We start from the raw sequence: 27,955 nt of genomic DNA on the forward strand, positions 1-27,955 counted from the left end.
GCTCCACTTTATAAGCTAAAGGGATCGTCTCTTAAAAGCACAGAAGGGGGAAAAATTTTATGGAAAAAGTGCTCAAGTAACCAGCTGCTCCATTGCAACTTTTCTTATTCAGAAATCAAAAGAATGCTATGCTCAAGTAACGAAAACTTCCGTAGAAAAAACCTGGGAGCTATATCTTGTTGGTACACAAAAGCTAATAGTCAAGCTGCTGTTCAGTATTTGCCTATAAACAACTCAGACAAATAGAGCTTCAAAAGCTAACCCCCAAATACGAAACAGATGGATCTACTTACACACAGGAGCCTGCAGAAATAATTTGACCTAAAATCCAATATTATTCCCCCAAACCTCTTCCTCCATCACAAACTCATTCATCTATGTTTCATTTTGCAGAATAAGCCAACTTATCAGTTCTCACATTTTCTAATACTTGAACCACCATTCTTTATGGAAAAAGGTCTAAATATTGCATTTAAAATTATAAATAATTAATAACAAATTATTACTCATTTAATAAACATTAAGTAAGCTCTGAACAACTCTGAGGTAATTTTTCTCTTATGCAAAGCTGAATTTGTCTGTCACATATTCCATTCCTACTAGAAGGCAGAACTTTGCAGAGGATTAAAGAAAAGGAGGCCCAGACATAACCATTACAAGTAATCAAAAACCACTTCAAATATATCCCAAAGGCTTCCTGCTACTTTGCCTCCCCAAAGCAATTTTCACTTTCAAACCTATCATTCCCCCAAGAAATGAAGCAGTTATTTCCCTCTGCAACACAGCCTCGTCGCAGCCAGCAGCCATGTACAACACACACACTTGTCACCTGCCTTTATTCACTGCTCCACTCCATCGCAGACCGTCGACGCACACCGACGCCTCGGTCCGTTCATAAACACCCCAAGCGTTTGTGTTCTCTGACCAGTGAAACAGACAACTTAGACACCCTCCTGAGAGGAGGTGAGAAAGTACATGGGGGGAGAAGGGGAAAGGACGTCTGAAATACGTCTTCTGAAAAACCAGGATTAGATGGTAGGTCCAGTTACAAGCTGTCCAGCTACAACATTTGCAGAACTCAGAGAAAAGAATCAATATGGAACGCTACCATGATCTAACTGTAGTGTGTGTTGCCAACACACAGTTGCATACGGATACAAATACCATCAAGATTTGCAGGTGTTGCAATTGAACAAATACATTTGAAGTCAGCTGTGAAATGCTGACCTTTGCATAATTTACACTGAACTAATTTATTCAAAATGATCCTACCTCAACTTTGAAGGAAAAAAGTCATCCATATTCCCTCATTCTTGCATCACCTTACACAACAATAAACAATCTAGTACATTACTTAGATACTATTTCACTCAGCTCCCAAGGTCTCATTTAATGCAAGGAGTTATTATATGCATTTCATTTAATTCAGCACTGTTAAAAAAATCATTTAAATGTTAACAGAATATTTATTTTCATGAAATTTGAAAAAAAAAATAAAATTTCAAAATATCCCATATAAAAAAACAGAGTAAGGTCACTGTTCCATTATATTTCTTAACAAATAAAAAAATACTGAAAAGTCAGATTCCAACTTAGATGAAGTAATCTTTTAAAAATACTGACATACCAGTTGAAGATATTCACCTGCAGATTCTTGAGCTACGATGGTGAGCATGAAATACAACACACTCACTGCTCTGTCATGTGCCCACTGCTAGTATTGCCTCTTGTGCCTCAGGCATCCTCGTGGTTTACTCCAAGAAATAACTGGATCAAAATGACTTAATATCTCACTTAGGAAATCACTGCTTATCTGCATCAAATGCCCCAGACGACACAAAAACTCACTGAAGTATGACTCAAAAATGGGAACACCAAAAATGTAAGTATTTAATACCGTGCTCCCATCTGAAATGGTTCCATCCAGCATCCACAACCCATTCAAGACGGCCTCCTAGCAGCAAAGAGAGTCTGCCCAGGTGAACAAGTAAAGGTTGCGCATACACAATATATAATATATATAATTTATATATATATATAAAGCCATCTATAAGAAGTCAGGAAATTATTATGACACTTACACCAGTCACAGCTTCTAATGGAAAATGTGTGCATATTGGGACTAGAAAGAACTAAACAGCGGTAATCTTTTCTAACCGGAAATTTCCATTGACATTTTTCTCCTCTAGTCCTTATGCAGACAAAGCAGATGCATTGTTTGAATGGAACAGTTTCATGTTTACCTAGATGAGTGAAGATCATCAGCCACGCTAAATATAACGCTCAATACAGACAGCCAAGTACTCTAAATATGTGTGAAGGAATTTTTTTATGCTATTTCTTACCATTTTATTTAGTAATTTTAAAGTTTTGTAGCCCATTACTGAAAGCTAATTTTAATACACCAAATACAATACACCAATGCATCATGTTGTAGATGACCTTCTACCTTTAAAAAAAACTCTGAGTTATCCTCTCGATCAGTACGTTGTCACATCTTAGTCAGCTATAATATCAGTACTTTAAAAAGCTCTTTGGATTTGTCTTGGATTTGTTTGGTTTGAATGTTTTGTAGGGATCTTGTCTGCAGATAACATTATTGGCATGGATTACTACTTCCAGAGCCTCTTTATCCCATTTTGGTGGATATTCTGCTCCATCTACCAGAGACACCACTTCCTGCGTACAGCTCTCTGTTCATGTTCAGTCTCAATCACAGTGAAAATTCCAGGGTAAACCTTAGACTTCCTTTGTATTTTTTTGGATCAATACTAAAAAAATAGAGTCATTACAGATTACTGCAAAATGGCAGAGGAAATAGTTTAAAGCAAAGCAAGCAACTGTCCACGTAAATGCTAATTTACCCAAGATATTTTCCACTGATTTCCACTATTTTCAGAAAGGACAACTAGTACACTAATAGGAGAGGAAAAAGAAAAAGCCATTAAAATGTCTTCCTTTTCTAACAGGTAAGTTTTGAAGGGTTAGAGAAAGATTATGATACAAACAGCTTTAGATTACAAAAAAAGCAAAAACTCTCATACCAACATGTCTTAAAAGGTTTCATAAAACAAAATTTTAATAATTCAACTACTTCTAAAGTTTCCACGTTTACTAGACTGGACTTACATATCTTGGATTTGCTTTAACCATGCAAAATGTCATCCTGGTTCCCATCAATATCTGCCCTCAAAAGGGGAACTCATCTTGCAGTTATTCACGTGTTTTTGAAGCTGTAACCTCTTTTTTTCCCTAATAAACAGTCTAACAGCTTTATTCCAAACAAATGCTCTGCATTGCCTGCTTGCTCAGCATGAGAAGTTCCTTTAGAGTAACAGTTAGGAGATTATCGGTTTACCCTAGAAACATATTTCCTGCTGTTGTGCTCAGTATCAGTACAGTGATGCAAGTTACTTAAAATAGTTCTAGGGTCCACACAATGATCAATTGTATGCAGTGTTTCTTTCAGTTTTTATTTTAATACTTCCAGCATTTACTTTGGTGATTTCAGGCCTCTGAAGGCCAGGAATCAACTGTAACTTCAGATGAAATTGTTTCTGCCTTCAAAAGTTACGGCAGCCTGTACATAATGTCCTATCTCAAAATCAACAGCCGAACTCTTTGGAATGTTATTCTGCTATCTGACTTTCTGAATAAAAAGTATTAGAAGCAGATACATTGAAAACCACACTGCAACATAAAATGGTGCAAATCGGGAGGTCCTTTTGTTTTTTTGTTTTTAAGAGTTTACATACTTTTGTCTCTTGCCATTTGTAACACGTTTCCCACAGAGCTGTCTTATAACATTGTTTTTATAAAAGAAAAAAAGCAGACTGCTTGATTTCACAGCCTTTGATGAACCACAATAACTTTTCAGAATTAGAGACACACGCAAGTCAAGCACAATCCCTACACACCGTACAGAGCTACTCATCCCAGGGAAGTGGGTGCATCTCGGCCAACAGACATTTTGACAGAGCCTCAATAGCAGCGTTAACAGCTTGAACCAGCAGCAAAAGTAATTATTCCCTATCTGCCTCCACAGAAGTCGCAGTTCCTCTTTGCCAATCTAGGAATCTTGCATGAAGACAGCGTGAGCTCCTCTCCATTCTTCTTGCAGAGGTATAACTTTCTACCCCTCATTCCCAAACTTATGAACCATGGCAGGTTCGTTGGATTTTTTTTCCTTTGCACTTTTTCACTTTTTTTTTCTTTACACTTTTTTTTCCTTTTTTTTCTTTTAAGGAATCCCACCAGATGGCAGTAGCATGTCTCCCCAGCAAATCAGGGAGCACTCCTGGGAAGGACAGCTCCTTCGGTATTCTTAGCGTATCCAAAAATCAGATACGAGTTTTGAAACACAGGGCGCAAACAGAAAATAAAATCTGGATTTCCTTCAATACTTTTTAAGAATGTGTTAACAGTGAATAGTTAAAGAGCAAACTGCTTGGTTTTCAGCAAATTAAGTAAACAACTTGTTTCCTGGTCATTTGCCAAACTAGAATTCAGTTAAGCAAATTTGCAGAGCCTGGGAAAGGTACCTCTACATCTTTTCCTGCTTCAGCAGCTTTTCTCCTCCCCACTTTTACCACAGTTCAGAAACACCAAACCTTGGTATTGCAACAGTATGCACATCTTCATTCTGCGCTAAAACATGAAAACTGAAAAATACCGCAATTTAATCCTGACTGTCCAAGAGATTCTTTTCTGCTTTCCCAGCGGGGTTAAACTCATTTCAGAACCTACATGTAGCCAAAGGAGATAACATGCCAAGGATAGTTGATTTAAGCTGTAATGGTGACTAGATAAACAAGGATACAGCTTGCGTATACAAATAACCGTGGCGGCAACACAAGCCTGCATGAGTTAATAATGAAAATGCTGAAGCACGATGCTTTGGCTCCTCATGAGTGAAAAACTACAGCAGCACATTAGCTACACCAAAACATCATAAAGTACCAGCCAAACCGAGAAATGACAAATGCTAATTCAAATGCCAAGTCAAAGTCTTTACCAATAAGCTAATGGGAAACTGAATAACCACTCACTACTGAAAACTTATTTGACTAGCTAGACTCAGCTGCAGGATAAGTTGCATCTTCCTAGAGAATTCAATGACAAATCAGAGTGGTAAGATGAAAGACTACCTTATCAAATATTTCATCTATCTGCCAAATAACATCAATTTCCCTCAAAACTACATATATGAACTTTCCAGTCATTTATTAGTGTCAATTCATGCTCAGAAAGAGATACAGATTAGCAAGGCTGAACAGAGTCCTCATTTAAAATTAGTTTAGTCCTTATTTTATTAAAAATTTTATGTTACACTTGTACCAAAGTACACATTTTTCATGTCTAAATTAACCTAACCTATAAATAATGGAATCGATGTTTATGTTCATTTCCATTATTTCATACGGCTTAAATAAAATCTTTTCTTTTATGTTTTCAATGAAATCTAAAATTTGGTTTAATTCTTGCTTACCCAGATTCTTAAATTCAATCTGCATTCACTTGTAGAAGTTAACACCAAAAGCCTAACAGTGACCACTTAATTCAAATATATGTGAGCAAAAGAGGAACTAATTTTCAACCAATTATGTTTTTAGTCTGTGTAGATTTATAACTATTACCAAAGAAGAGCTAATCTCCAAACTTCTGCTTTTATTTTTATCTAACATCCCCCCCACTCCCCTCCCCTTTCTTTTTTTTTAGTTATCTTGAAGTAAAAGCTGTAGTTACAGCCTTGCAAGCATAGTCCCACTAGCGGCAACTTGCGTTTGTGTGAGCGCAGTTGTACAATCAGGTCTCAGGATCAGCGGAAACTTTTGGCACCCCTCTACCTCATGTCAGTCCAGCGCACAAAGTTACACCGCTCTTATTTCTACCCTGAGAATTTTTCCTTTTTCTTCTCAGCATTCTTAATGATGATATATATAAATATGTAAGCTTCACCTTTTAGTCTTCTGAATATTACGAAAGCAGATCTCTTTGCACCTTTTCTTTTTCCAAATAAAATAGAGAAAACAGAGACCTAGGAAATATTGGTAAACAAAATACTTGTACCAAATGATAACGAGGTCTGATCTTACATAACAGCCTAAATTAAACCAAATCTAGGAGAATTACAATTTAAAAGATACACACTTTATCAAGAAATAAATATATGAAAAGATCAAAATAGTATTTAGATAATATTTACAGCAGATTTCTTTTCAGTTTTCATTTTTATATTTACTCTTTTATACCGTACCATGGCAAGAACACAGCAGTACTAATTGTAAAACATCACACTTCTGACTTTGAAAACTTAGCATTTAAATTAACTTCCTACACATTCTGAATTAAGGAACACAAGATCAACTGTAACATTAACCTATGCTTAGTTCATGCTGTTTGTTCTGTCTTCTTAAAAACATGATTTTATTACAAACACTGGTCTGATATGTTATGAATTACCAATTTTAAGTGCGGGGGAAGGAATAACATGCCTTGTTGATCTTAGGCCTGTACTGTAAAGCACTTTGCCACTGCATGCTGGTACAGCCTGCAACTCCAGTCACGTATTACTTCTGTCTCGGTAAAATTAAATTACGGACAGCAAAACTCCTTAAGCAACACAGAAAGTTCTATCGAATAAATGCTGTGGAAAGTTCTACAGGGACACATCGCAGTTACATGCTTTAAACTTTGTATTTGTGATACAGGAAGTATGCTGCAGTATGCTTGCTTTCAAAAACAAAACTAAGGCATCTTTCATGTTTCTAATGAACGTTACAGAATACAGCAAATTGGGCAACAGTTTATAAAAAAAATCATGCTGGTTTTGCTTCAGTGATACTGAAGGACAATAATTAAACACATTAATTTAAGGTGGTCAACAGATATATTAGAAGACATTATGTTCTACTGACAAAAATCCTCTGAACTAGCAGCTAGGGGAGTAACAGAACTGTAGGCAGGACTACAGTAAGACAGAAAAACATTTACATTTATGAGAGGGGAGCAAAGTTCAGGTATTGCTGTTTTAGATAGTATGTAGTGCACTACCACAGGTCAAATAATCTCTTAAAGAAAGATCTTCACAGACGATGTAAGAAAGGCATTTTCATATGCTTTCCATTTCTAACTCTTAAGTCAAGTTAAAACATATATTCTAATACTCATCTGTTAACCTGAAATTTGAAGTACAGCTTAGCTACACAGAATACATCCTCTAATAAAACGTATATAAGGCACGTAAACACGCTGCGTTTGTCTCAAAAGAGACCGACAGCGTGGCCTGTTAGGAGGAGGCTGTTGTTCACCACTCTGCACCTTGTTACGTCCACAAAAACAAGCGAAGCCAACTTTCTAACAACAGACAAGAACGAGTAAAAAAGAACCTGTAGTAAGCAGCTGTCTTGTACGCTGAATCAAATGACAAAAACAAGAATGAATTATGATTTGGTAAAAAATGAAAAGGAAAAAAATCGGTTCAGGTTTTTTCTCTACTCACCAGACAACACCAAAGGCTCCATATCCAATAGGTCTGTCCGGCTCAATATCCAGTTGCTGTTGTGGATGTTGTGAGTGCTGATGATGGTGCGCTTTAACTGCAGCAGCTGCTGCAGCTTGTACCTGAGCTGGGGCTGCTGCAGCTGGTCCAGGGGCCTGACCCGGTGCCGGTGATGGGAAATATGGCTGCTGCTGCCCTGGGTTTAACATTGCCGCGGCCGCGGCCGCAGCTGCTGCGGCCGCAGCTGCCGAAGAGGCATGCTGCTGTACGGGATGTACCGCAGCTGCAGAGCCTGGATGCAAGTGATGCTGAGGGTGGTGGTGGTGATGGAGGTGAGGAGGAGGGAGGTGAGGAAGGTGGTGGTGATGGTGGTGGTGGTGACCTGCTGCTGCTGCAGACGTACCGCCATTGTAAGCCGCCATCATTTTTGCGTTGGCTGTTGTGCCACAAAGAGACATTCAAAAAAATGCCCTTTGATCGGATAACAACTGGGTCAAGCTGTCATTTGGCCATAAAAATGAGATTTGCTACACTTTAAAAGAAGTTGGGTTTCATCATACACGGCCCACCTTTAAAATCATTGAGCTCAACTGGCCTTATCTCCTCATGAAGCCAAAAAATTTGGAGAACCTCTTCATGTGCGTATGAGCCAGCGTGCGTAAAACCCCTCTCCCCCAAGAGTCCAGCCGGGGTTGGCTACTGAAAATCCATCCTTGGGCAACGGGGTTGGGTCTCGTTTCACACTTCTTTTTTCTTTTTTGGGGGAAATACAGGGATCAGTCCCCCTTCCCTCCAGAAGGAGGGTTTGGAGTCGCTCCCCTGGAACACCCTGCGAGGACTGACAAGCCTACGCCTTCCATTCCCACATCCTCACCCGGGATCTCCTCAAGACCGCCCCAGAGCGCCCAGGCACCTCCTACATAGCTCCCTGCCGTATGCACCTGCTCCCTCCAACAGAGCAAAGAACTCGGAGTTTGCAACTTTTCCTGGAAGGCCTGAAACACACACAAGCACCCAGAGAGGTGAGGAGGGACGGCAGGAGCCAGGAGAGCAGGACGAGGACAGGCAGGGGGAGGGCAGAAGGGAATGAAAAGAACGTAAAAATAGGTGGGGGAAGAGAAGGGGACGGGGAGGGAGAAAACCCCCGGGAGAGCGCGAGGGGGACGGAGGTGCGAGGGGAGAGAAGATGGGAGCGGGGAAAGTGACAAATGAATGACAGCAAGGAGCGCGGGGAGGGGAGAAGAAAGAGGGGCGAGGGGGAGGATGCGATGGGGAGCGGCGCGGGGACGGCGGCGGCGCCCCGGCCCCCGCCCGCGGCGGCGGCGGCGCCCTGACAGCCTGACCCAGCGCCGGCGGCGGCGGCGGCTGCAGCCCCCCCTGCGGCGGGGCGGGGAAGGACCGGGCCGGGTGGGGGGAGGGGGTCTCCGCTGCGTGCGTGCGGCGGGCAGAGGGTGGGGGGCGCTCAGGCCCCCGCCGCGCGGCGCCGCTCCGCCCCCCGGCCGCCGCCGCCTCGGCCGCCCGACCCGCCGCCGCCGCCGCCGCCACTCACCTCCTCACGGAGCCCCAGCGCGGAGCGCACAGCGGGCACGCGCACCCGGCCTGCCCTCCCCCCGCCGGCCCCCCCCGCCCCCATGCGGGGCGCGCGCCCGACACCCGCCCGCAGCCAATCGCGCCCGGCCCGCCAGGCTCCGCGAGAGCCGCCCCCACCCAATCACCGAGCGGGACCCAGCGCGGCCGGCCCATAGGACTCGGCCGCTGCAGAGACTCCCTGACTCGGTCCCGCCCACTTGACCCCCGCCGCCCAATCACCGCGCGCCTCCGCGCCCAGCGCTGGCGAGACCCCGCGAGATTCCCTCACCTCATACAACCCTCACCTCGGGCGGCCCCGCCTTCTTCACCTCTCTTGCCAATCACGTGGTGCCGCTCCAGCCTGCTGGCCAATTGACTCGCCCCCTAACTTGGAACCCACCCCGAGCCCTGCTTTTCGCCCAATCACAGCGCCCTGTCCGATCCATTTAGCCAATGAGCGGAAAGGAAAGCCCAGAAAGGGGTTACTGGGCCAATAGTGCTCGGAGGCGAGGAAGCGGGGTGATTGACAGCTCTCCTCACGAGTGATCCGCAGGTGCGGACGTTAAACAGCCGTTATTCTTCAAATCGCGGCGCGAGGCGTTCTGTGACGGGCGGGGAAGTCGCTGCCGCACCCCGCCGCAGGTGGGTGCCCGGCCAATGGGCGGCGGGGAGCGGGCTGATGAGCGGGAGGCGGGGCCAATGGAGCTCCCGGGGCGGGGTGAGGTGAGGACGCGGCGGGGCGCGGGGGTCACTGCGGGCGCGGCGGGAAGGCGCGCGGGAGCTGGGGTGCGGGCCAGGGGCGCGAGCGCTGAGGCGCGCGGCGGCTCCGTGCTTCCCCCTCGGGGCGACTGGCCGCCCCTGAGGCGGCGGCGGGGCCCTGGGAGCTGCGCTGGCCCCGGCGTGGGCCTGCGCGCCGAGGGCGAGAGGAGCTCAGTGGCGTGAGGTAGATGGCTTTGCCGCAGTCCCACTCTCCAGAGGAAGGTGACTAGAAAACGCCGTCTCTCACGAGAGGAACTTGCCCAGTCAGTTAACAGGATCGCGAATGTCCTTTAAAAACAGGGCCTGGGCTTCACATATGGTTTTTTGCGTTTTGAAAACCAGAAGGGAGCTGGCTTGAAGCAAGTGAGGCTGGGGAGGCTGCAGAGCACTGGCAGGGAGGGCCTGAGCTCTGGAGGTAGGCTTGTGGAGCAGGTAGGAAATAGTGTTGTGCTTTAAAAACAACTTCTCTCTACCCTTAGCTCGAAAAGAAGTGTTTTGGAGCTCTTCAGCAGATACCTAATAGCATATATGGTACCCAACTCTCCTTTAACTATTTTTTTTCCTCCCCTGAGGCATGCTGCAACATATTCATTAGTAGACTCAGAAGTTGCATTTAAAATGTGAGGTACATGGTAACCTAGGAACACAGTGCATTCAATATTTTTAGGTGTTGGTTCTTTTGCTTCATTTATTTTATTAATCTGCATGCTTGGGAAATGCAGTGTGGTTCTTTAAAACAGAAGTGTTCTCTTAAAACAGAATAATAAAAATTTGACTCTTTAACTTTAGTTTGTGAATATTAATCATGTCTGATGGATGGCTTTACTTCACAGAAACTTGTGGTTATCAGTGCCTTACCCATGATGATAGCAGGGTTAAAAAAGTTAACCAAGTGTTCTAAAGTTTGGGATTTTTTATAATTAAATTAGATGAGTGGCTTAAAGGATAAATGACTGAAAATGAATGTGCAGGTGTTCCTGTTTGTCCTCTTTCTGAGGCTGATTGTCTGAACAGGGAACCAGTCTTCAGAACTATGGTGGTACAGTTATGCTGCTGAAGTTCTACCAGCAGATTCCTAATGGTGCTGTGTCAACTCCTATGATCTGCCTCTTCTGCATGTCTCTGAAAAGTCAACAAAATCATTGGACTTTTTTAAAAAGCATGGAGGACATTATATTATAGCTTAATATGAAAGCCTGTTGCAGTTCCTGAAAGATCAAGCATTTTGCATGCCAATTTTAAGAATGAGTTTTGGATACTTTTTGTCTGTTCTTTAAGAATGTTGCTGGAATTAAGGCAAGATTCCTTGTTAAAACTACTTCCATTGCATTTTTGCAAATGTTAGCTAATACTCCAGACTGGAATTGTGGTAGAGTTGCTATCATGTCACAACTTCATTTAAAAAAGTAGATTTAGTTTTAAAGCTGTCTTATAATATTGCCTATTGGAAGGAGAGGCAGAATATTTAAACAGGCATTTAGAAATGCCAGATTGAAGTCTTAATTGATGTTGATAACATTGTTAATATGAATTTGAATACGGGCATGCACCAAAGATACTCTCAGGTCTCTGCCTCCCCTCAGACTCTGGAAAGGTATGGGACAACAGAAGGAAGCGGATGTGGGGGTAGACTGAGTGGGCCTAAGCATAGGAAAGTGGTGAGAGGGCTGCGGGACTCTTAAAATTCTCCCATGCATTTCCAGTATGGACTTTTTCCTTTTCTGTTATTGCTCACTTCTGCTATTTGAAAAGATTTTGCAAGTGCTTAATAAGCATTGTTGTATGGAAACTTGGACTCCAAATATGTTTGCAGATGACTATTTCAGTGGTGGTATTCAAGTCTGAAGATGTCTGTTATTTTTTGTTAGGTACGCTGTTAATTGGATCGCATTTCTTTAATCAGTGGATTTACAGCAGTGGATTTACAGCAGTGGTGAGTTTCTACTAGCGTATTTGCTGAAAATCAGTAGTCCTCAGATGCTATGGTGAGGAGGAAAGGGAAAGAAGTAGTTATTGAGTTTATGACCATATATTCAAGTACAGTCCAGTGGCAATGCTCGGTGATGTGGAAAAAGCCAGCCTTTTTCTAGCATAAGCAGTCATTACATGAGTCTCAGTTTACTGAGAAGTGTTCATTGGTATGTGCAATTTTGGTGACTCACTGGGAGACTAGCCTCTGGAGGCTCCTTATAGCTGAATGGTGAAGAGATGTACTGCACTGCTCTCTGCAAGAGTCTCAGCATCTTCATAGCTGAGGGTGTATAATGTATGTGCAGCTTTCCATTGCAAGTATCACATGATGTATTATGATTAATGTTGTCTGCATTGTCTTTCATGAAAAATAATTTTAGGCTTTAAAAAAAGTAAAGTAATAATACCACAGTTGTCCTTTTTAAGTCTTGTATTGTTTATTTGCTCTTTTCCTCGTAGTTGCCACCAAAAGCTTCTAGCTTTTGGGTAGACGTAATTCTTAGTAGATCTCAAAGCACTTTATAAAGGAGATCAAAAGCGGAAAAAGCGTAACCAGCTCCACCTTCAATCTGGATGCTTATTTATATGTTGCCACCAAGTATTCTGGGACAACTGCTAGGTCTGTTACTTGGTGAGTGGGGTTAGTTGCCTAAACTATATCAGCATAAAGAGTTTGTCCCACTTCCCCTGCTTGTTTGTATGTCTAAAGTTACTGACTTCCTGCTGATTTGTCATAGCCTTTTTTTTCTGTCAGTTTTAGTGAATCAGATCCTTGGTGACTTTTTAATTAAACATAAGTAAATAAATATCTTGTCCTAGAACTGCTCTAAAAGAATCATTAGCGTTTTCAGTGGAGAGTGCAGAAGCCATTGTATTTCAGTGCAGCTACATGCCAATTCTGCCTGAGCTGTAGATCAACTTTCAGCAATAAAAGTAGAGGAGAACAAGATTGCAGTCCTAGCACTTCCACTGATTCTTCTGCTAGCTGCACTACTACGGGTCATGCTTTCCAATTTCCATATCTGTAAACTAGAAGTTAAAAACTGGGACCCATATCTTTGGGGCTTTTTGTTATTGACTAAAAGTTACTTTGCTAGTGAAGTTTGGTAGTATCTTGTACAACCCTATTTATCTTTTATTTGCTCTTTGCAGTTGAGACAGCTCTTTTCAGTGAAGTGAAAGACTGAGATGGCAGCTGAAGGGATACACTTATCTTATGCCTCCATATGGAGGCATGTCAGATGCCAGTGCTGAAAGACCCACCCTGACAAGTATATCTTTCCTCTACATTGGGTTTATAAAACCTTTAATTGGTGTCCTTGGTCTGTCATGCTGTGAAGCTTAACTTTGTCAGTTCAGCTGCTTTTTGGCACCTCATACTATGAAAGGTAAGGGGAACAAGATCCATGCTGATTCATACTGGGATATGTTTAAGGGAAAAAAAAAAAACCTTTAAAAGAATATTAAGGAAATGTGAAACTTGCAGACAAAGACAAAGTGCTTATTTCATATAGACCTTTTGTTTCCTCTGTACAGACCTGAGACAGAAACCTGCTACTTGAAATGAATGTTACCTATTAGTTGTATGAATCAATCTTACTTAAAACAGGGTTGCAGAGTGAATTCATCATGTAGTGTTGCAAGTCAGTGCTTTTTTGTTTAATGCCTCAGTATAAGAAGCACAAGCCTGCTGAGGAGAGCTCATTACAGAGCTGGCTTATATAACTTTGAGCAAGATCACTTTGTGAGTAGTCCAATTGAGTCTGAGCTGCTTGGTGAGTAAGCTGGCAAAAATCTAGCCATAGTAATTTGAACTGGGCAAGTAGAAACACTGCTCCAGATCCTGCCAAAGCCCAGTTTGATTGCAACTAATTTGTCATTTCCAGTGATGCATGGGGATATGTGATTGGTGACTACTGCTGATGAAACATGACAGATCAATTCTAATCTCTTACTGGTAAAGGCAGTTATTCATGGGGACATGCATCTGTCTCTTACTATTTTATTCACAGCGAGAGTGCTGTAAAGCCATAGCAAATCTGCCGTCTGAGTATCACTGAGCACTAGTATGTCTAAATTTGTCAGACGCTTTTAGCTAAACCCATTTAAAAACTACATTTAAAAGTATTGTACACTAGTAACACAGGGCACAGCCTTGTCCATTTATGAAAACCTACTATATCAAGTTTAGTCTCTTTTCTCCTAACTCTTGGGAGTTTATTCTCCCTTTGAACTTGCCACTTGCACTGCAGAGGTATAATCTTTTTGACAGCACTCTGCACAAGGGTAAGTGGTGGAAGACAATGTGTAATCAGCCTGTTCTATTTCTTTGATACTCCTCAGCAGTGCTTTCTTACCCTCTTTTGTAAAGGATTTTTAAGGCTATCTTATTGCAGTATGTAAAATGTTATACTCTGGTTCCAGGTGTAGACTTTCTTGTACTGTAGGAACTAGCTGTGAAAGTAAGAATTCTAGTATTAGGTCTTTTTATGGCTGAGTGTTGTGCTTAAATATCCTTCAGCACTTATGCATATGTTTTTTTCTTGTGACCCATTAATGCAAAAGTAACGTTAAATGGAACAAAGCATAATAAAATGCTTGTATAGATTTTATTTGATCCATAAAAGGGATACTCTGAGCAGTGCTATTGATAATTTACCATGTGGGTGTTTGACAAGCCCACACTTACCTCAGTACACAACTCTGTAGATACATTCCTCAGTATTCTGTAGCACCCTGATAATTTATTCATAAATCCTACTGAAGCTGTTAAAATATCATAAATGCAGCATTATGTTAATGCATGTTAATTTGAGGGGTTTTGGTTAGTCAGATAAATATGTTCTAATTAAACTGTGGTACTCTCTTACTTTGCATATATTAGTGTTTACTTCTTGTATCTACAGGATTAAAATTTATTGATATGTATTAGTCCTTTTCTTTGGGAACAATAACTTTACAGTGTTTTTGTCTTTAAAACCTTTTTTCCTCTACAAAACTGGAAACAAAGCAATTTATCTATTAATTAATAAAATGCAGTAAGAAGTGGGGGGGGGGGGGGGAGAAGGATGACATGGGGGGTATTTTGTTGTAATTCTGATTATGAATGAAGATATTGTGAAGGTACCAGTATGCCTTCATCTGAGTAGAGCTCTGCTCTCTTATGCTGTTGAATGATGGACAAATCCCTGGGCAATGTATTAGAGAGGAGGTGGGCAATGTATTTAAAGTGTGTGTGTGTGGGAAATCAAGTAGTTAAAACAAGTGCATGACCTCGAATAAGCTTGTTAGTCTTGTTAAAGACACATGTACTAAGATGGCCCTGATCTTATTCTCTAAAGCAGCTGTGAGGGAGCTCTGCCAGTTCTTGGAGAAGTGGTAGAAAGATGGAATGCTACTTGTTTGAATAAAACTGTACAGATGTGAATGAGATGGGGTAGGGGACAACTGGTGTAAGTGACAGATGGTGTCACCTAAGATAGTGCACATCTCTGATGTTAGAGATCAGAGTCTAAACGCACTTATGTTGACTTGCTGGACTGTCAGCCCTGTTTGCAGCTCTTAGTGTCATTTTTGTGATTGTCATGTTGCAGTTGACAGCTTTGTCACAAATATGTGCAGTAAGCTGTATATACAAATATGAAGATCATGATTAGCAGTGGGGCTTGAACTCATCCCAGAGACTTAGTTCCAAAACACTGGACTGTATAATCTCCAATGCTTTCTAGCCAAAAGTGGTTTTTCTGACTCTTGGAGTTGCTGAGTCCTTTGCTCACCACAGAGCTTAAGCATGAGCTTGACTGTAAATGGGAGTGCTTAGATGCTTAAAATGGATTTATAATAATTTGTTTAAAGAATTGGGCCTAATTGCTTGTTTACTGAGTTTTTTCTGTCTTATTTCCCTTCTTCCTGCTAAACACTAGTTGCAGGGGGTAGAGAGGAGGTCTTTATCTCCTGTGGCTTTTTGGAGAAAGTGACAGTTCTGCATTTCTCTGCTCTATGTTTCTTTGCACCAGAAATGACCCTGCTGCTCTTTGTCACCAGCATTTCCTTTCATCCCTCTCCTGGCAGCTGTTTCTGCTCTATTTTGATGTTGGAGCAGCAAATGAACTCCCTCTGAAGCAAACGTCATGCCAGCAAAGATCTTGAAGCAGCAAGAAAATAATCTCTCTGAAGTCTGAATTGGAGACCTTTGTGAATGAGATACCTTCTTAAAATAGCTCCACAGCTTATCTTCCCTAGAAGGTGGAGAATTGAAAATACCACCACTTATGTCTGAGCAGTATCCCTAAATAATGTTTTATGGAATGAGCAGAGAAAGGATAGGTTAATGCATTTTTCTCCAAACTGAAGTAGGTACAGTAAGTATAATATCCCAGCTCTTGGTGCTTCTCCAACATTTTTTTATTCAATGTTTTTTGGGGGGTGGGTGGCGGGGGAGACCAAGACACCAGTACTTATGATATGTTGAATTTTCTAGATTGTAGATTTTTTCAAAATAGAAAATACTGCTGCTGCGTTGGTATTCTTGGAAATGCCATCTTTGAGACCTGACTTCTTGCTGTGGTTGTCTCAGGGCTAGCTTTTGTTCTGGTGTTGATTCCAGTGACAATGTATTGAACAAAACAATTGAATTCATCTGAATTGGTTGTATACTAATGTGTCTGTATGCCTCCTGCTAAACACTTTGGCAACATCACTAGTGGTCATGATTATTTTTTGTTCTGCATTTGATTACACCAATGCAAAGTGAGTGCAAAAAGTTGCTATGTTGGAATAGATTTATTTTAAGCCTATACTCCACAGGTCTGACTTCACTGATTTAGTGAAATACTGGGTAGGTGATTAAACTTCTAGGCTATTAAATTCTGTTTTGTTTGCTGTAGCTGTAAAATGGTAACACAAAATCCAGCCTGTTATGATTTTTTTTATTTCAAGTTTAGATAACTTCTTAGTGCTTTTGTGTAATGACTGATCTTGTCTAGAATAGCTCAAACCCTTCACCCTTGCAGTGTTAGCTCTTTGAGTTGTATAATAGATCATTTGCATTCAGTATCAAAAAAGAACAGTGCGTAAGGGAAACAGTTAAAAACAAACAGTAACTTTTAAATTGAGATCTGTGCAAGAGCTGTACCTATCCCTTATAGCAGGGCAATTTTGAGAATGCAGCTTAAATAGGCCATTTTTCACTGAGCTACAGAGTAGCGATCATTCCCCATCTTCTTGCCAATCTTACTATATTTCTTCTGTCATACATAGTCAAGATATGAATGCATACAGGATCAAGACCTCAGAGTAATAGGAAACTTATCACCTGTTTCAGGACAACATTTCACTCGGACATTGTCTTCAGAATTGGACTGCAGTGAACTAGGATTGTGTAATGCCAGATATCTTCTATGCAAGAAGCTTAAGTTATGTTGTAGCTAATGTGACTTGGAGCCTGTGCATGTTAGATATTACAAATGGGAATAATTTCATACTTACTCCAGACTGAAATCTGGTATTTCTGGCAGTAGACTTTGGTCTCTAATGTTAATTTGAAAGGGACTTTATTAAGCCAAATCCTCAGTTCATGTAAGTTGCCATGGCTTCTTTCAAACTGACCTCCATGGGTTCTTTAGTTTTTGGACTCTTTCAGGAGCAAGGTTCTTCAACTGTGTTAAAACAGAAATAGTTTAAAGATCAAGACTACTTTTTTATTTAAAAAAAGTTGCTTGCTTCATTTTATTTCCAAACAGCAATACAGTAACATTAATCAGTTCTGTCAGTTTCATCTGTACCACATCATGGTAGCATGTGCGAGGGGAAATGTGTAGTAGTACATTCTTCCTTAGACATCTCAAACATTCTAAATTTTAAGACTTTTTCTTCCCAAGAAGCCTCTTCTCTTTGAAAACCAAAAAGGTGACAGAGAACAGTTTGCAAATACTTATGCAAAAGTATCTCTATTTACAGTACAGGAACTGACTAAGGTCAGTGGGATTAATTGTAAGCAAATCTATTGCTGTTTTAATCTTTACTATTCTAATCTTTACTATTCTAACCTTTCTTTAACGGAGTAGTGTTCTTATTAATGTGAGTGGACTCAAGGTAGGAACCAAGATTCTTTGTCACCCTTCATCTAAATGGAGTTGCTTTGTATTTATGCAGGGATAGATAAGATCAGAATTGAGTGCGTCTTCTACATTAGGCTTGGTAAAAGGTGTTTTTGTGTTACTGCCACATAACCTTGAGTACAGTGTGTAGAATAGCAGCTTTGGAGTCTTCATGTGTCGTCTTCTTCCTGAAGTACATTTGACTGATAACAAGGACAGCCTTCAGGTAGATTCAACAAATATAGCTTGTTTCAGGAAGAGGTAGAAGAAAACATTCAAACCAACTACTACTTTACATATATACAGATGTATCATTTGTAGTAATTAAATTTTTCTTGAGGTAATAGTAAGGCACTGTGCTTGCATATTTTAATGTAACCATTAGGGGCACGTAGCAAGGCTTATCAGGTAAAAATGATAAGATATACCATTAAAGAGGCTAGGATCATCTGAATTATGGTAGATGCCCAGACTTGTAAGAACACTCTGCTGAAACCCCCGTTATCTCACACCAACACAGTGACTTAGCAGTCAGCATTCTTAGAAGTGTCTGTGGGCTGTATTATTATGGCCTGCATGCTGCAAAGATCAGGGGCATGTAGTAAAACTTGTTGTGAAAGGCTAATTGTCTGTCTCCTGCTTGATATTGCACTGTATCAATGTAAAGGGCAGAATGTAGCGTAAGTGTTCCTTTGGGAAAATGTACTTCAGTTCATGGTGCTATTACATGGGTGATACAACAGTACAAGTACAGTCTTGCAGTATCAGTAGTTCCTTTATTCTGTTTATTTGTGAAATGCTTTAGAATATTTTTGAAGTACGTAGAGTCCTTGCATGTGGAATCTATTTGAATCATCTTGGACTGTGGGCATCTTGACCCAACACCGTCTTTAGAACTCACAGCACTTTTCAGCTGACCATTAAATGCTTTGCATTTTCCATGTGCTTTATCTAACTTCTGTGAATCTGTTCACTGGATGTTCATACTAGTGCTGCTTGTCTGAGCCTGTTGGGTTTTTGTCAGAGCAGGTGAATCATGTGCCAGAGTTAATAACTGATGCTGGTTGTTTTGCAATAACTTTACCTATATTTTGATTCCTCAAGCTCATCTTTACTGCAGAAAACTTTATATGTAGAGACATTCAGTGGAACTTCAAGTAGCTAATTGTCAGTAATCAATAATAACTGTACAGCCAAAAGTTTTTTATTTTTGTTTTTCACAATACTGTTAATGGAAAAAATGTCTCCATGAAAAAGTTCTTTGGTTTTCATTTTTATACCTGATGTTATAGTTAAAATATAACAGTTGCATCAACATGTGCTTGTTATTTAAACATATAGCACACTTAGTGGCCACGCTTCGTGATCTACTGTTTTTGGAGTAAAGACTATACTTGCCATCTCTGGCTGGGTATTATTTTTAGCTAGAGCTATTCTAACTTACCCCAGCTCAGCATCTGGGCACCCTTGGCCTCTGTGCATAGAAATTATGATAATGTAAAATACTGTGATGCATGGGCAAAACTCTCAAGGAAACTGATTAATGTGTCTTAGTAAAGCCTATGGGACTATAGCCCTGTGCTGTCTGTTACAATTTGGATAAGTTCATTGGACTGCTCTTGCTGCTAGATGCTGTGGACTCCCTTGTTTTCTGCAGCATATGTCTAGTGTCAAGATAATACCTAGTATATATTGCATTGTGTAAAACCATTATTTGGTTATGTGTTCTTAAGCGCACTGAGTCTAATGTCAGGGATAGAGTTGAAGATCAAGAGGCTTATCAGTGAGGACGAATCTGACACTAATCACATACTTAACACCTCTCAGCTCTGTGTTGAGTAAGCACATTGCAAACAGTCTCCTACTTAATTTGGCATCTGATTTTACATGTCATGTAACCTGTTTGCACTCTTGATTCAAACTTACTTGCTAAGAAAAGATTGAATGGTTAGGAAATCTTCATTTACATGTGGCCTGGGAGTTAGTGTTTCAGGTGCCTGGAAGGTCTGTTTTGTCTTTTGTTAGACAGACAATGATCACTATGTTGTACATGGAGAATTTTCTTAATTTAAGAGCAGTTGCTACTACTTTTCCATCCAAATGATGAGATAGCTTGAGGGGTGTGATTTCCTGATGGTCTCAGAGTCCTTGTCAATATTCAGGACTACTAGGAGAACACAGTAGCAGGTACAGCATGAGCTATGTTAGCTAAAACATTTGTTACCTTTTCTCAGAATATATTGTAGTGCTCTCTTTCCTGAAGTCCAAAAAACTTTAATTTTAAACATACCATGCAGATGAAAAAAATTCTCCATGTGAGGTACACTTTGAGAATTCATTAGTTGTGCTGTCAATTCACATAAACCTGTATTGGAAAGCGGATGTTTTGATTACAGAAAATTAATATTCCATTATGTGCATGTGGGAGCAAAACCCACAAGTCTCACAGTAACACTATATGTTAACTATTAGTGTTGTAAGCATTGTGTTTTTGCAGTTTCTCTATTTTGCTTGGCAGAGATGGCTGTAATGAATAGAGTACCTATTTCACTTAATAAATTGAGTAATGTATATAAGGATGGGCAATAAAATTAATTGCGGGGGGGGGGGGAACCCAATGCAAAATCTTTCCAGAAACATGAATAACGTTCCAAAGCTCTGTGAATATTTAATACTCTTATTTTTCTTGGACTCAGTGGAAGGGGAATTGAAAAGTAAAAGGAGTAGATTTAAAAATAAAAGTATTAATTGAGAAAGTCTAATGTTTCTATCATCTTCAGACTATTAACACTTTCCCAAACTGTGCTTTTTGACTTGATAGTGCCCTTTGGAGGGTTTCCTCTACCAGATGAATTCCTTGCCTACTAGAAGAACTAAAGCTTTTCTGCTGTCCAATCTAACCAGCAGTGATACACCCCCTCTAGAGACGTCTGTCAATTAGTGATGCATCACTCATTTTCATGGTATTGGTGAACAAGTCAGTTGGGGGGAGTGCTTTTTTTGTAAACACCCAGGACTGCATTGAGGGTGGGGAGAGAATTTTGGGGGAATTTTTTTGTTTTAAATAAGCCTTTTACATGGCAGCTATTGAAAACTTGCAGATGTGTGCATGAGCATGAAGAACTGCGTGGGAGCTTTGAACAGCTCCTTTTGGGGTGCTAATTGTCTTTGCTTACAGATTCCTCAAAGTACTAATGAGGGACCATGTTATGCACAGCTAATCAAGCTTTCCTCAAAATGCTTACACCAAAGAGAATAGTATGTCATCCAAAAGATAAGGGGGACTCAAATTACAATAGCTGGTTTGTAGCTGGTGCATAAATTTGTCTTTTTATGGTCATCAACCTATCTGTCTGAAGCCACTATGATGGCACTGTGTCTTAAATGTAGCAGTGTTAAAATTCCAGGCATCCTGTAGCTTGTCAGTAAGTTTTATTTCCCCCTATGGTCTTAATGATATTCAATGTAATTCAGCCTAAAGGAAAGTGGAATGTAAATGTTCTGTAAATAAGACTGGTTGGCATAGTAGCAGCCTATGGCATTGAAAAGAGGGTGCGATCTTAAGAGAAACTGCATCTGAGATGACAGCCACAATTCAGAAGCCACTGTTGCAGCTGTGTATACCAGTGTATTTGATCAAGAGTAGACAGCTCTTGTCTCAATATTGGACAAGCTTTATTTTTGCTCTGTGGTGCTGTGCTGCTCAGCAGATCCTTGAGAGGACCTATACAGTGTCATTTTTTCACATCTGCCTCATGTAAGCTGAGAAGCAGAATTACTTCTGATAAGAAGCTGGACACTTTCTGTTCTGTAGCAGTAGGGACTGTGGATAGCTATCAATGACGGTTCTGCCCACTGAGTGCCTGCTGAGCCCTCTCGCACTGAACTTCCACTGCCATGTCTGGCACATTGTTGCAGTGAAACACTGCAGAATTTGTGCATGTGTGTATTTGTGGTTTGTTTTTTGTGCTGTATATGGAGACAGATTTGCTGGGGGAAAGGGGTGAAAGCTAAACTGGCATCAGCTGCATTTTCCATTGCAGCCACAGCACTGGCACCACTTGCATCCCTGGTGTCTCTCTAGCTCCTTAATGTTGTTGACCAGGTTTAAGAAAGTGAAAAGAAGCTGTAGTATTGTATTGTAATGTGAACTGCATGTGCAATCTAGAAAGCTACTCCTCAGCTGGAGTGTGGACCAGGCTTCAGTTAGTCCACACCTTAGCCAAAGAAAAGCTGATTTAATCTATTTATGCTTCGCTGCCCCACTTCTTCAGCACTGATATAGCTGCATGTGCCATAGCACTGTTATAGCCTTTTACTAGCCATTGGCCATCTGAGCAGATGTAATAGGGCTTGAATCTGTTCTCAGTTATGCTAGTCTAATCCCAAGCGGGGCTGTAAGATCTTGTGAATAAATCTGGTTTTATACAGAAGTAAATGGCAGCATGACATATGATTCTTAAGAACCTGCTAGCAGCAGTTTTAGAATTTTTTTGGACAATTTTTTAGACAGCTGATTCTTTTTACCAATGCTTAAGACAAAACTAATTTCATGTGATCATTAGAGAAGGAAAATTATAAGTACAAAATGATACAGGAACCTTATTAAAATGGAAATGCTGAAATAACTGGGTAATTGAGCATTGATTCTGTCCCCGCCCCCTCAGTCACTTCATAAGCCGTTTTGTATTAAAAGTAACATGTCTGCAGGATGATGCTTTAACATCTGTTATTGCTGAAACAAAATGATTTGCTTGGGTTTTTTTCTCTCCACATTCTTCCAACATCTGCATGTGTAGATCTCTGCTGTATATCAATCATTTCTAACACTGATTGTTCCTTTGCTGGAAGAACTCAGCAAGGGATATGGAATTCTTCCTTCAGTTAAGAAGGGAATATTTTGGTGAGGGATTTTGTATTGCTGTTAACCTTACTATATGTTAGTTGGCCGGTTATGAAATGGAGCAATGTGAATGAGATTTCACTGAGGGTTGCTAGCACTAAGTCCATGCACTACTGTGTTCCTCTGAAGTGTGCTTTTGTGCAACTTAAGAAGTTCACAGGTTTTGGTTTGTCTTTCTTCTGAAATGCTGGTACCACCTTATGTGTTTAAAACTAAGGAAGTAATTTTCTGCTCTTCCTCTTTTCAGAATGTTTGTAGGCAAAGCACTTTTTTAAAATGTATTCCATGTTGAAAGTGTTCACTACTTGTGTTGATTTTGTTTTTTGACTTTATGGATCAATATAATTGACTGTAAATGTGTCTTGCTGGATGTTTGCTATTTCAATCATGCTGGCTGTGAATATTCTGATAAGCAATATTTTGCTTTGTTTTCTGTTTGGATGATTGCTAAAGTACTTAGTTGCATGTGCCAATTTTAAAATTCAGTTTACTTATGAATATGACTTTAAATGTTACTTGCCCTCATGTTTGTACTAGAAAAATCCGACTCTATAGAAGTTCATAGCAAATAAATAGAAAGGATGAACAATAGATTTGAGAAGAATATTTGGAAGTCTTTTCCAGTCTTTGCTTACCATGCATGTTAATTCATCAGTAAAAAATGAATTGGTATCCAAGCTATACCCCATTTGGGAAAGCACATGCTTAAATCTATTCCTATCCAGGAAAATGCTTGAGCTTAGTTTTAAGCATGTGCATAAGTTACATTACTTAAATGACTCATAAGATTTAAGCAAACACTTATATCAGACTAAATATATTAGAATTTCTATTTCAATGTAAACACTACGGTACATAAGATAAATATGGATGTCTGCTTTTGCCATGAACATACTGGCTTTGACTTTTATGGTCATTTTCTGGTATGTGGCTGAAATCATAAAAAGTATTCAACTAATATTTTTTAATATGCTAAAAAGTATTAAGTTACACAAAAGAATCCATATTATAGTAATCCTGCATATATACAGGCAAAGAGTACTCAGTGTGCACAGCAGATGGTTTCAAAGGAAATCCTCGAGAGCTAGGATTAAAAAGCAATTTTCAGCAAGTTTAAAATGGGTCTCCATATTTGGGTCACGGAAATTAACTCTTTCACTGCAATCAAGTGAGGAAGCATTTTTGTCAGATTACTATGAAAATGTTTCTCAAACTGACTGGTGGGCCCTGTGAAAGAAAAATGTGGATGTCAGTTGATTCTGTGTCTAGCCCTGTTCTAACCATAATGAGAAATAAAACGGCGATATAAGACAGTGGTGTGTTGCAAGTTAATGGGATTTATTATTCAGCTAATTAACAACATTGGCAAATCATTTAAAAACTATATATGGCTTCTTCAATTCTCATCCAACCACCCATACAAACTTGCATGAAAACAAACATTGCAAAATAAAATATTCATAAAGAATGATCTCATTTTTACTATTTGGAGTTTAAGAGTTGCATTTTCCAAGGAAACCAAAATTATCAAGACTAAGGTATCCCATTTAGTTGCAGATCTCTGAACTGAGTTCCTGCATATGCTGTTTTTTTCTCACATTCATTTCATTGGACTTTGGATCAGAATTTTATGTTTTTGTGCTGTAGTAGGGGAGTTGAATGTAATCCTGATCACTTTTCCTACCTGTTGCTTCATTTTAAACTTTTTGGTACTTAATTTTTAGTGTTAAAAACAGCAGACTTCTACCTTAAGCATGACAAATTACACTTTAATCACTTTTTATGGGAAAGCTTAAATACATACACTCATAGTATTTTTCTATCCCTTTGGGCTATGGCAAGGGTGTTCAAAATGGAATGATAAATAAGAAACTGAGCAGCAATATTAAAAGACTTTGTTCACCTCTAAATAGGCATGAGTGTGCTCCAGCTTGCTTGGAAGTATGCTGTTACAAATGGAAGGCAAGCCCGTATTTTCTCGAACAGTCCTGAGGTACTCAAGAGCTTGATGTGGGGAGAGAAGACTTGTATTCTAAAGTAAATAGTGTCATACAGGAGTTGTTCCAGGCCGTAGCAGTTTAAATTGGTTGACTATGCAGAAATATTATCAATGACTTAAAATAAGATTTGGTGATTTGGGTACAGATAAGCTTTGTATTCTGAGATCAAGAGAAGACACTGGGCTCTTAGCTGGTATAAATAGCACAGCAAGCTGTAGATTATTGGCTTTAACTGATTTACACCAGCTAGTAAACATGTTAAGAATGTAACTCAGATTTACACTGGTACTGCTTTATACAATGTAAAGGAACCTTAAGCTTGACACGAATTAACTGTTCTTTTCAAAGGCCCTTTCCTACTCCCAAAGTACAAATTCAAATTAAATCTTAGGCAATATCTATCACTAAACAATGAAATGCAGCAACAGATACTATTTTATCATGTTCTCAAAGCTAAATTGGGTGCATTTTTGAATAGATTTGGAAAGCTTTCTGAGCAAAGGTGAGTGATGCTCTGCTAAGTGAATTATAGAAGTAATTGCTGGTTTAAATTTCAGCCCATGGAGGAGTTAATTGCATTGCTCTTTGGCTATTATATTAGCCACATGTTAACAGCAAAGGACAATGTACTTCTGAAAGGGCATCATAAATGTCCTAGTGGGGTAACTAGCAGCAGGTATATCCACGAAATGTTAATTAACAATTCTGAATAATAAATGTTTTCTACAGGACTGATTTAGGATAGATATTGAAAGTCTTTTCTGCCATTCAGAAAAGAAAATTCAGATGATGGATGGAAATAACATGATAAGGTAGCTTTCTGTGCTCAGTTCTTGTACCAAAACTAGAATCCTTCAGTGGATGCAGGACTGGGTGTTATTGAGGCTAAATCTGCTCTTCTAGTATCCCCTATGGGAATTCTTCCTGTGTATATCTTGATATGATAAGACCTAGCTTCATGCAGTCTTACTGGGTGTTTTTGATGTGCTGTAATCAGGGGGCTCTTTAAATTTCATTTTATTGTAACAATTTCCTCTTAATTCATGAGGCATCAAGACACAGATAATCAATACATTAAAACTTTACAAGTAAATGGTGGAAGTTAGTGTTATAGGCTGGTTAGAGGCAAAATTCCACAGCCCTGTCAGCTAAGTAGGGAGAGAATAGGCTATCAGGGACTTGAAAGTGAAGTCAAATAGCTTATATTTGTGTGATGGAAGGGAAAGACAGTAAGGGAATACAAAGAGAAGGCTGACACTGTTGAAGTAACAGGTTAGGAAAGCTTTTCACAGCATGGATGAGCAATAGTAGGATGAGATTGAGTGCAGAGAAAAGGGCAGTGAATGCATCCTGAGACTGAGAATCTGGATGATGGTGTTAGCTGTGTGGATGACAAAGACTTTGCCTCAGAGATGACGTGCAAAATAGAATATATAGGCCTTAGGTACTTTATATTTGCAGCTCTTATGAGCATAACTAAAATGCGATTTTGAATGCTTAAATCGAGGAACTTCTTTGTGTAACTGTGTGCCTTCAGAGGGTCATTAGGAGTGTGTAAATGTCAAATCAGACTGAGCATCCCAAGCTGTGGTCACCCATAATGTGGCCAAATTCTGATATAATTAGTACCTGAATTCAGGATTTTTCACCTACACTTACAGTTTTCCTTATTTATGTGTTCATAAATGTAGTTCAGAATTTTGCCTTAAATTTTTTTGAAGAATTACATCTTTCAAAGGAAGGTGTAATGGATCAGTTCAGATGTCTCTCACCTTCCCAGGCTTTTGCTTCAAGTTGTTTCTGAAGGTTTCTCTGAGGTACCACATCTGAGATAAGGCATGATCCAGAAATCATTGGATAGTGCAATCCAGTCTGATTTCAACAAACTTCTGATCAAGTTCTAAACAGTGTTGACTTCAGAGAATTACTACTTGATTCACTTGACTTGCTCTGTGAAGTACATTGTCCTCTGTTAACATGGTACCAAATATTTGGTAAAGCGGGAGTTTCCTTCATTGGATCAAATGTCCTTTGCTGTGGGTCAAAACCTTTCCATTATGTTTTGTCCTATCAAAAACCTGGGAGTAAGCTAACACAAATAATATGGGCAGGTGGAAAAAACAGACCTGATTTTTTTCCTGTTAGGGCCACATGTTGCTTTAGAGTTGCACCTTGCTGTATTTTCTGTATGATTCACATGTGGCATGTGGTTAAAATGTGCAAATAAGAATACTGTAAAAAAAGATTGTCTCAGATGTTTGTCTACTAGAGCTGTTTTTTTTTTTTTTTTTTTTTTTTTTTTTAAAAAAAAAAAACCTTTGTGCATCATTTGTTTTCGGTTAAAATAATTCTCAAGGAAGTCCTTTCTAGTTTTCTGCAGCCTTCTGGGAGCTGATTTCTAAAAGCTTAGATTGATAGTGCAAATAGGGTGTTGTTCAAAAGTTACTCCCTGTGCTCCTTGCTGCAGCAGCATACGGGATGTTCTGAGCAGTTAGTACCGCTGCCCGCGCAGCTCTTCACAGCGGGGGAGCAGAATGCCAAATAATCATCGGGGCCCAATACTTCTTAGACTTCCATCAGGAGCTACTGCATTGTCCTGAAGTGGTAAATGCTTTTTCCAAAGCAATGCTCTGCTCTGACAAATATGTAATTTCACTGGAATTATTTGTACAAAATTCTAAATGCTAGAAACTGTGCTATTTTAAATAGCATAATATTTTTGTATCTGCAGAAAGTTAACAGGAAAGTTTGAAGACTTGGTTCCACTGCAGACTTTGAAGTTACTCTCTATTTGTAATTTTAGTAGCGTATGTTTATTAAAGTGTTTTCTGACTAGATTACTGAAAGCAATAACCTCGTCATCTTAAGACCATGAATTTGTGTTTAAAGTAACTAGTTAGACAAAAGTGAAAGCTTACATGACAGGCATGTGCTGTAGATGAGCTGCTCTGTGTTTCTTCATTGACAGTGTGTTAAGTAGTAAGTTGGGGAGGAACAGATAATGAACAACTGATTCTTCTCTGCAGGTCTCTTGCTTACTGTTGGACCTCAGTAGACCTAATCTGTGAAGATAACTAAAGTTCATCTGCTCTGAAGGCTGTAAGTGTTCTCTACTCCCCCCTTGCTCAAAGGGCAAATAAATAGTAAAATAAGT

General features: G+C 39.9%; 2 protein-coding genes across 31 annotated transcripts in view; one reads left to right on the forward strand and one right to left on the reverse strand.

The window, feature by feature from the left end:
- Positions 1 to 9,163, reverse strand: part of NLK (nemo like kinase) — a 71,395-nt gene extending 62,232 nt beyond the window's left edge. For 2 of the 3 annotated variants that reach the window (XM_064523053.1, XM_064523055.1), the window contains exons 1-2: positions 9,051 to 9,163; positions 7,502 to 8,496 (exon numbers count right to left, since the gene is read on the reverse strand). In XM_064523053.1, the coding sequence (XP_064379123.1) occupies positions 7,502 to 7,959 (458 nt within the window). In that variant the 5' untranslated portion in view covers positions 7,960 to 8,496; positions 9,051 to 9,163. The remainder of the gene's footprint in view (positions 1 to 7,501; positions 8,497 to 9,050) is intronic. The other variant, XM_064523054.1, reaches the window with a different exon arrangement.
- A 395-nt stretch (positions 9,164 to 9,558) lies between these two features.
- The window catches only part of NOS2 (nitric oxide synthase 2), a 91,775-nt gene continuing 73,378 nt past the window's right edge, over positions 9,559 to 27,955 (forward strand). For 11 of the 28 annotated variants that reach the window (XM_026106646.2, XM_064523014.1, XM_064523015.1 and 8 more), the window contains exons 1-4: positions 9,700 to 9,793; positions 11,698 to 11,762; positions 12,953 to 13,188; positions 27,828 to 27,900. The gene's annotated coding sequence lies outside the window, so the exon portion shown is untranslated. The other 17 variants (XM_064523033.1, XM_064523039.1, XM_064523026.1 and 14 more) reach the window with 16 other exon arrangements.

Source organism: Dromaius novaehollandiae, chromosome 19, assembly GCF_036370855.1.
Source record: "Dromaius novaehollandiae isolate bDroNov1 chromosome 19, bDroNov1.hap1, whole genome shotgun sequence".
NCBI classification, from domain to species: Eukaryota; Metazoa; Chordata; class Aves; order Casuariiformes; family Dromaiidae; genus Dromaius; species Dromaius novaehollandiae.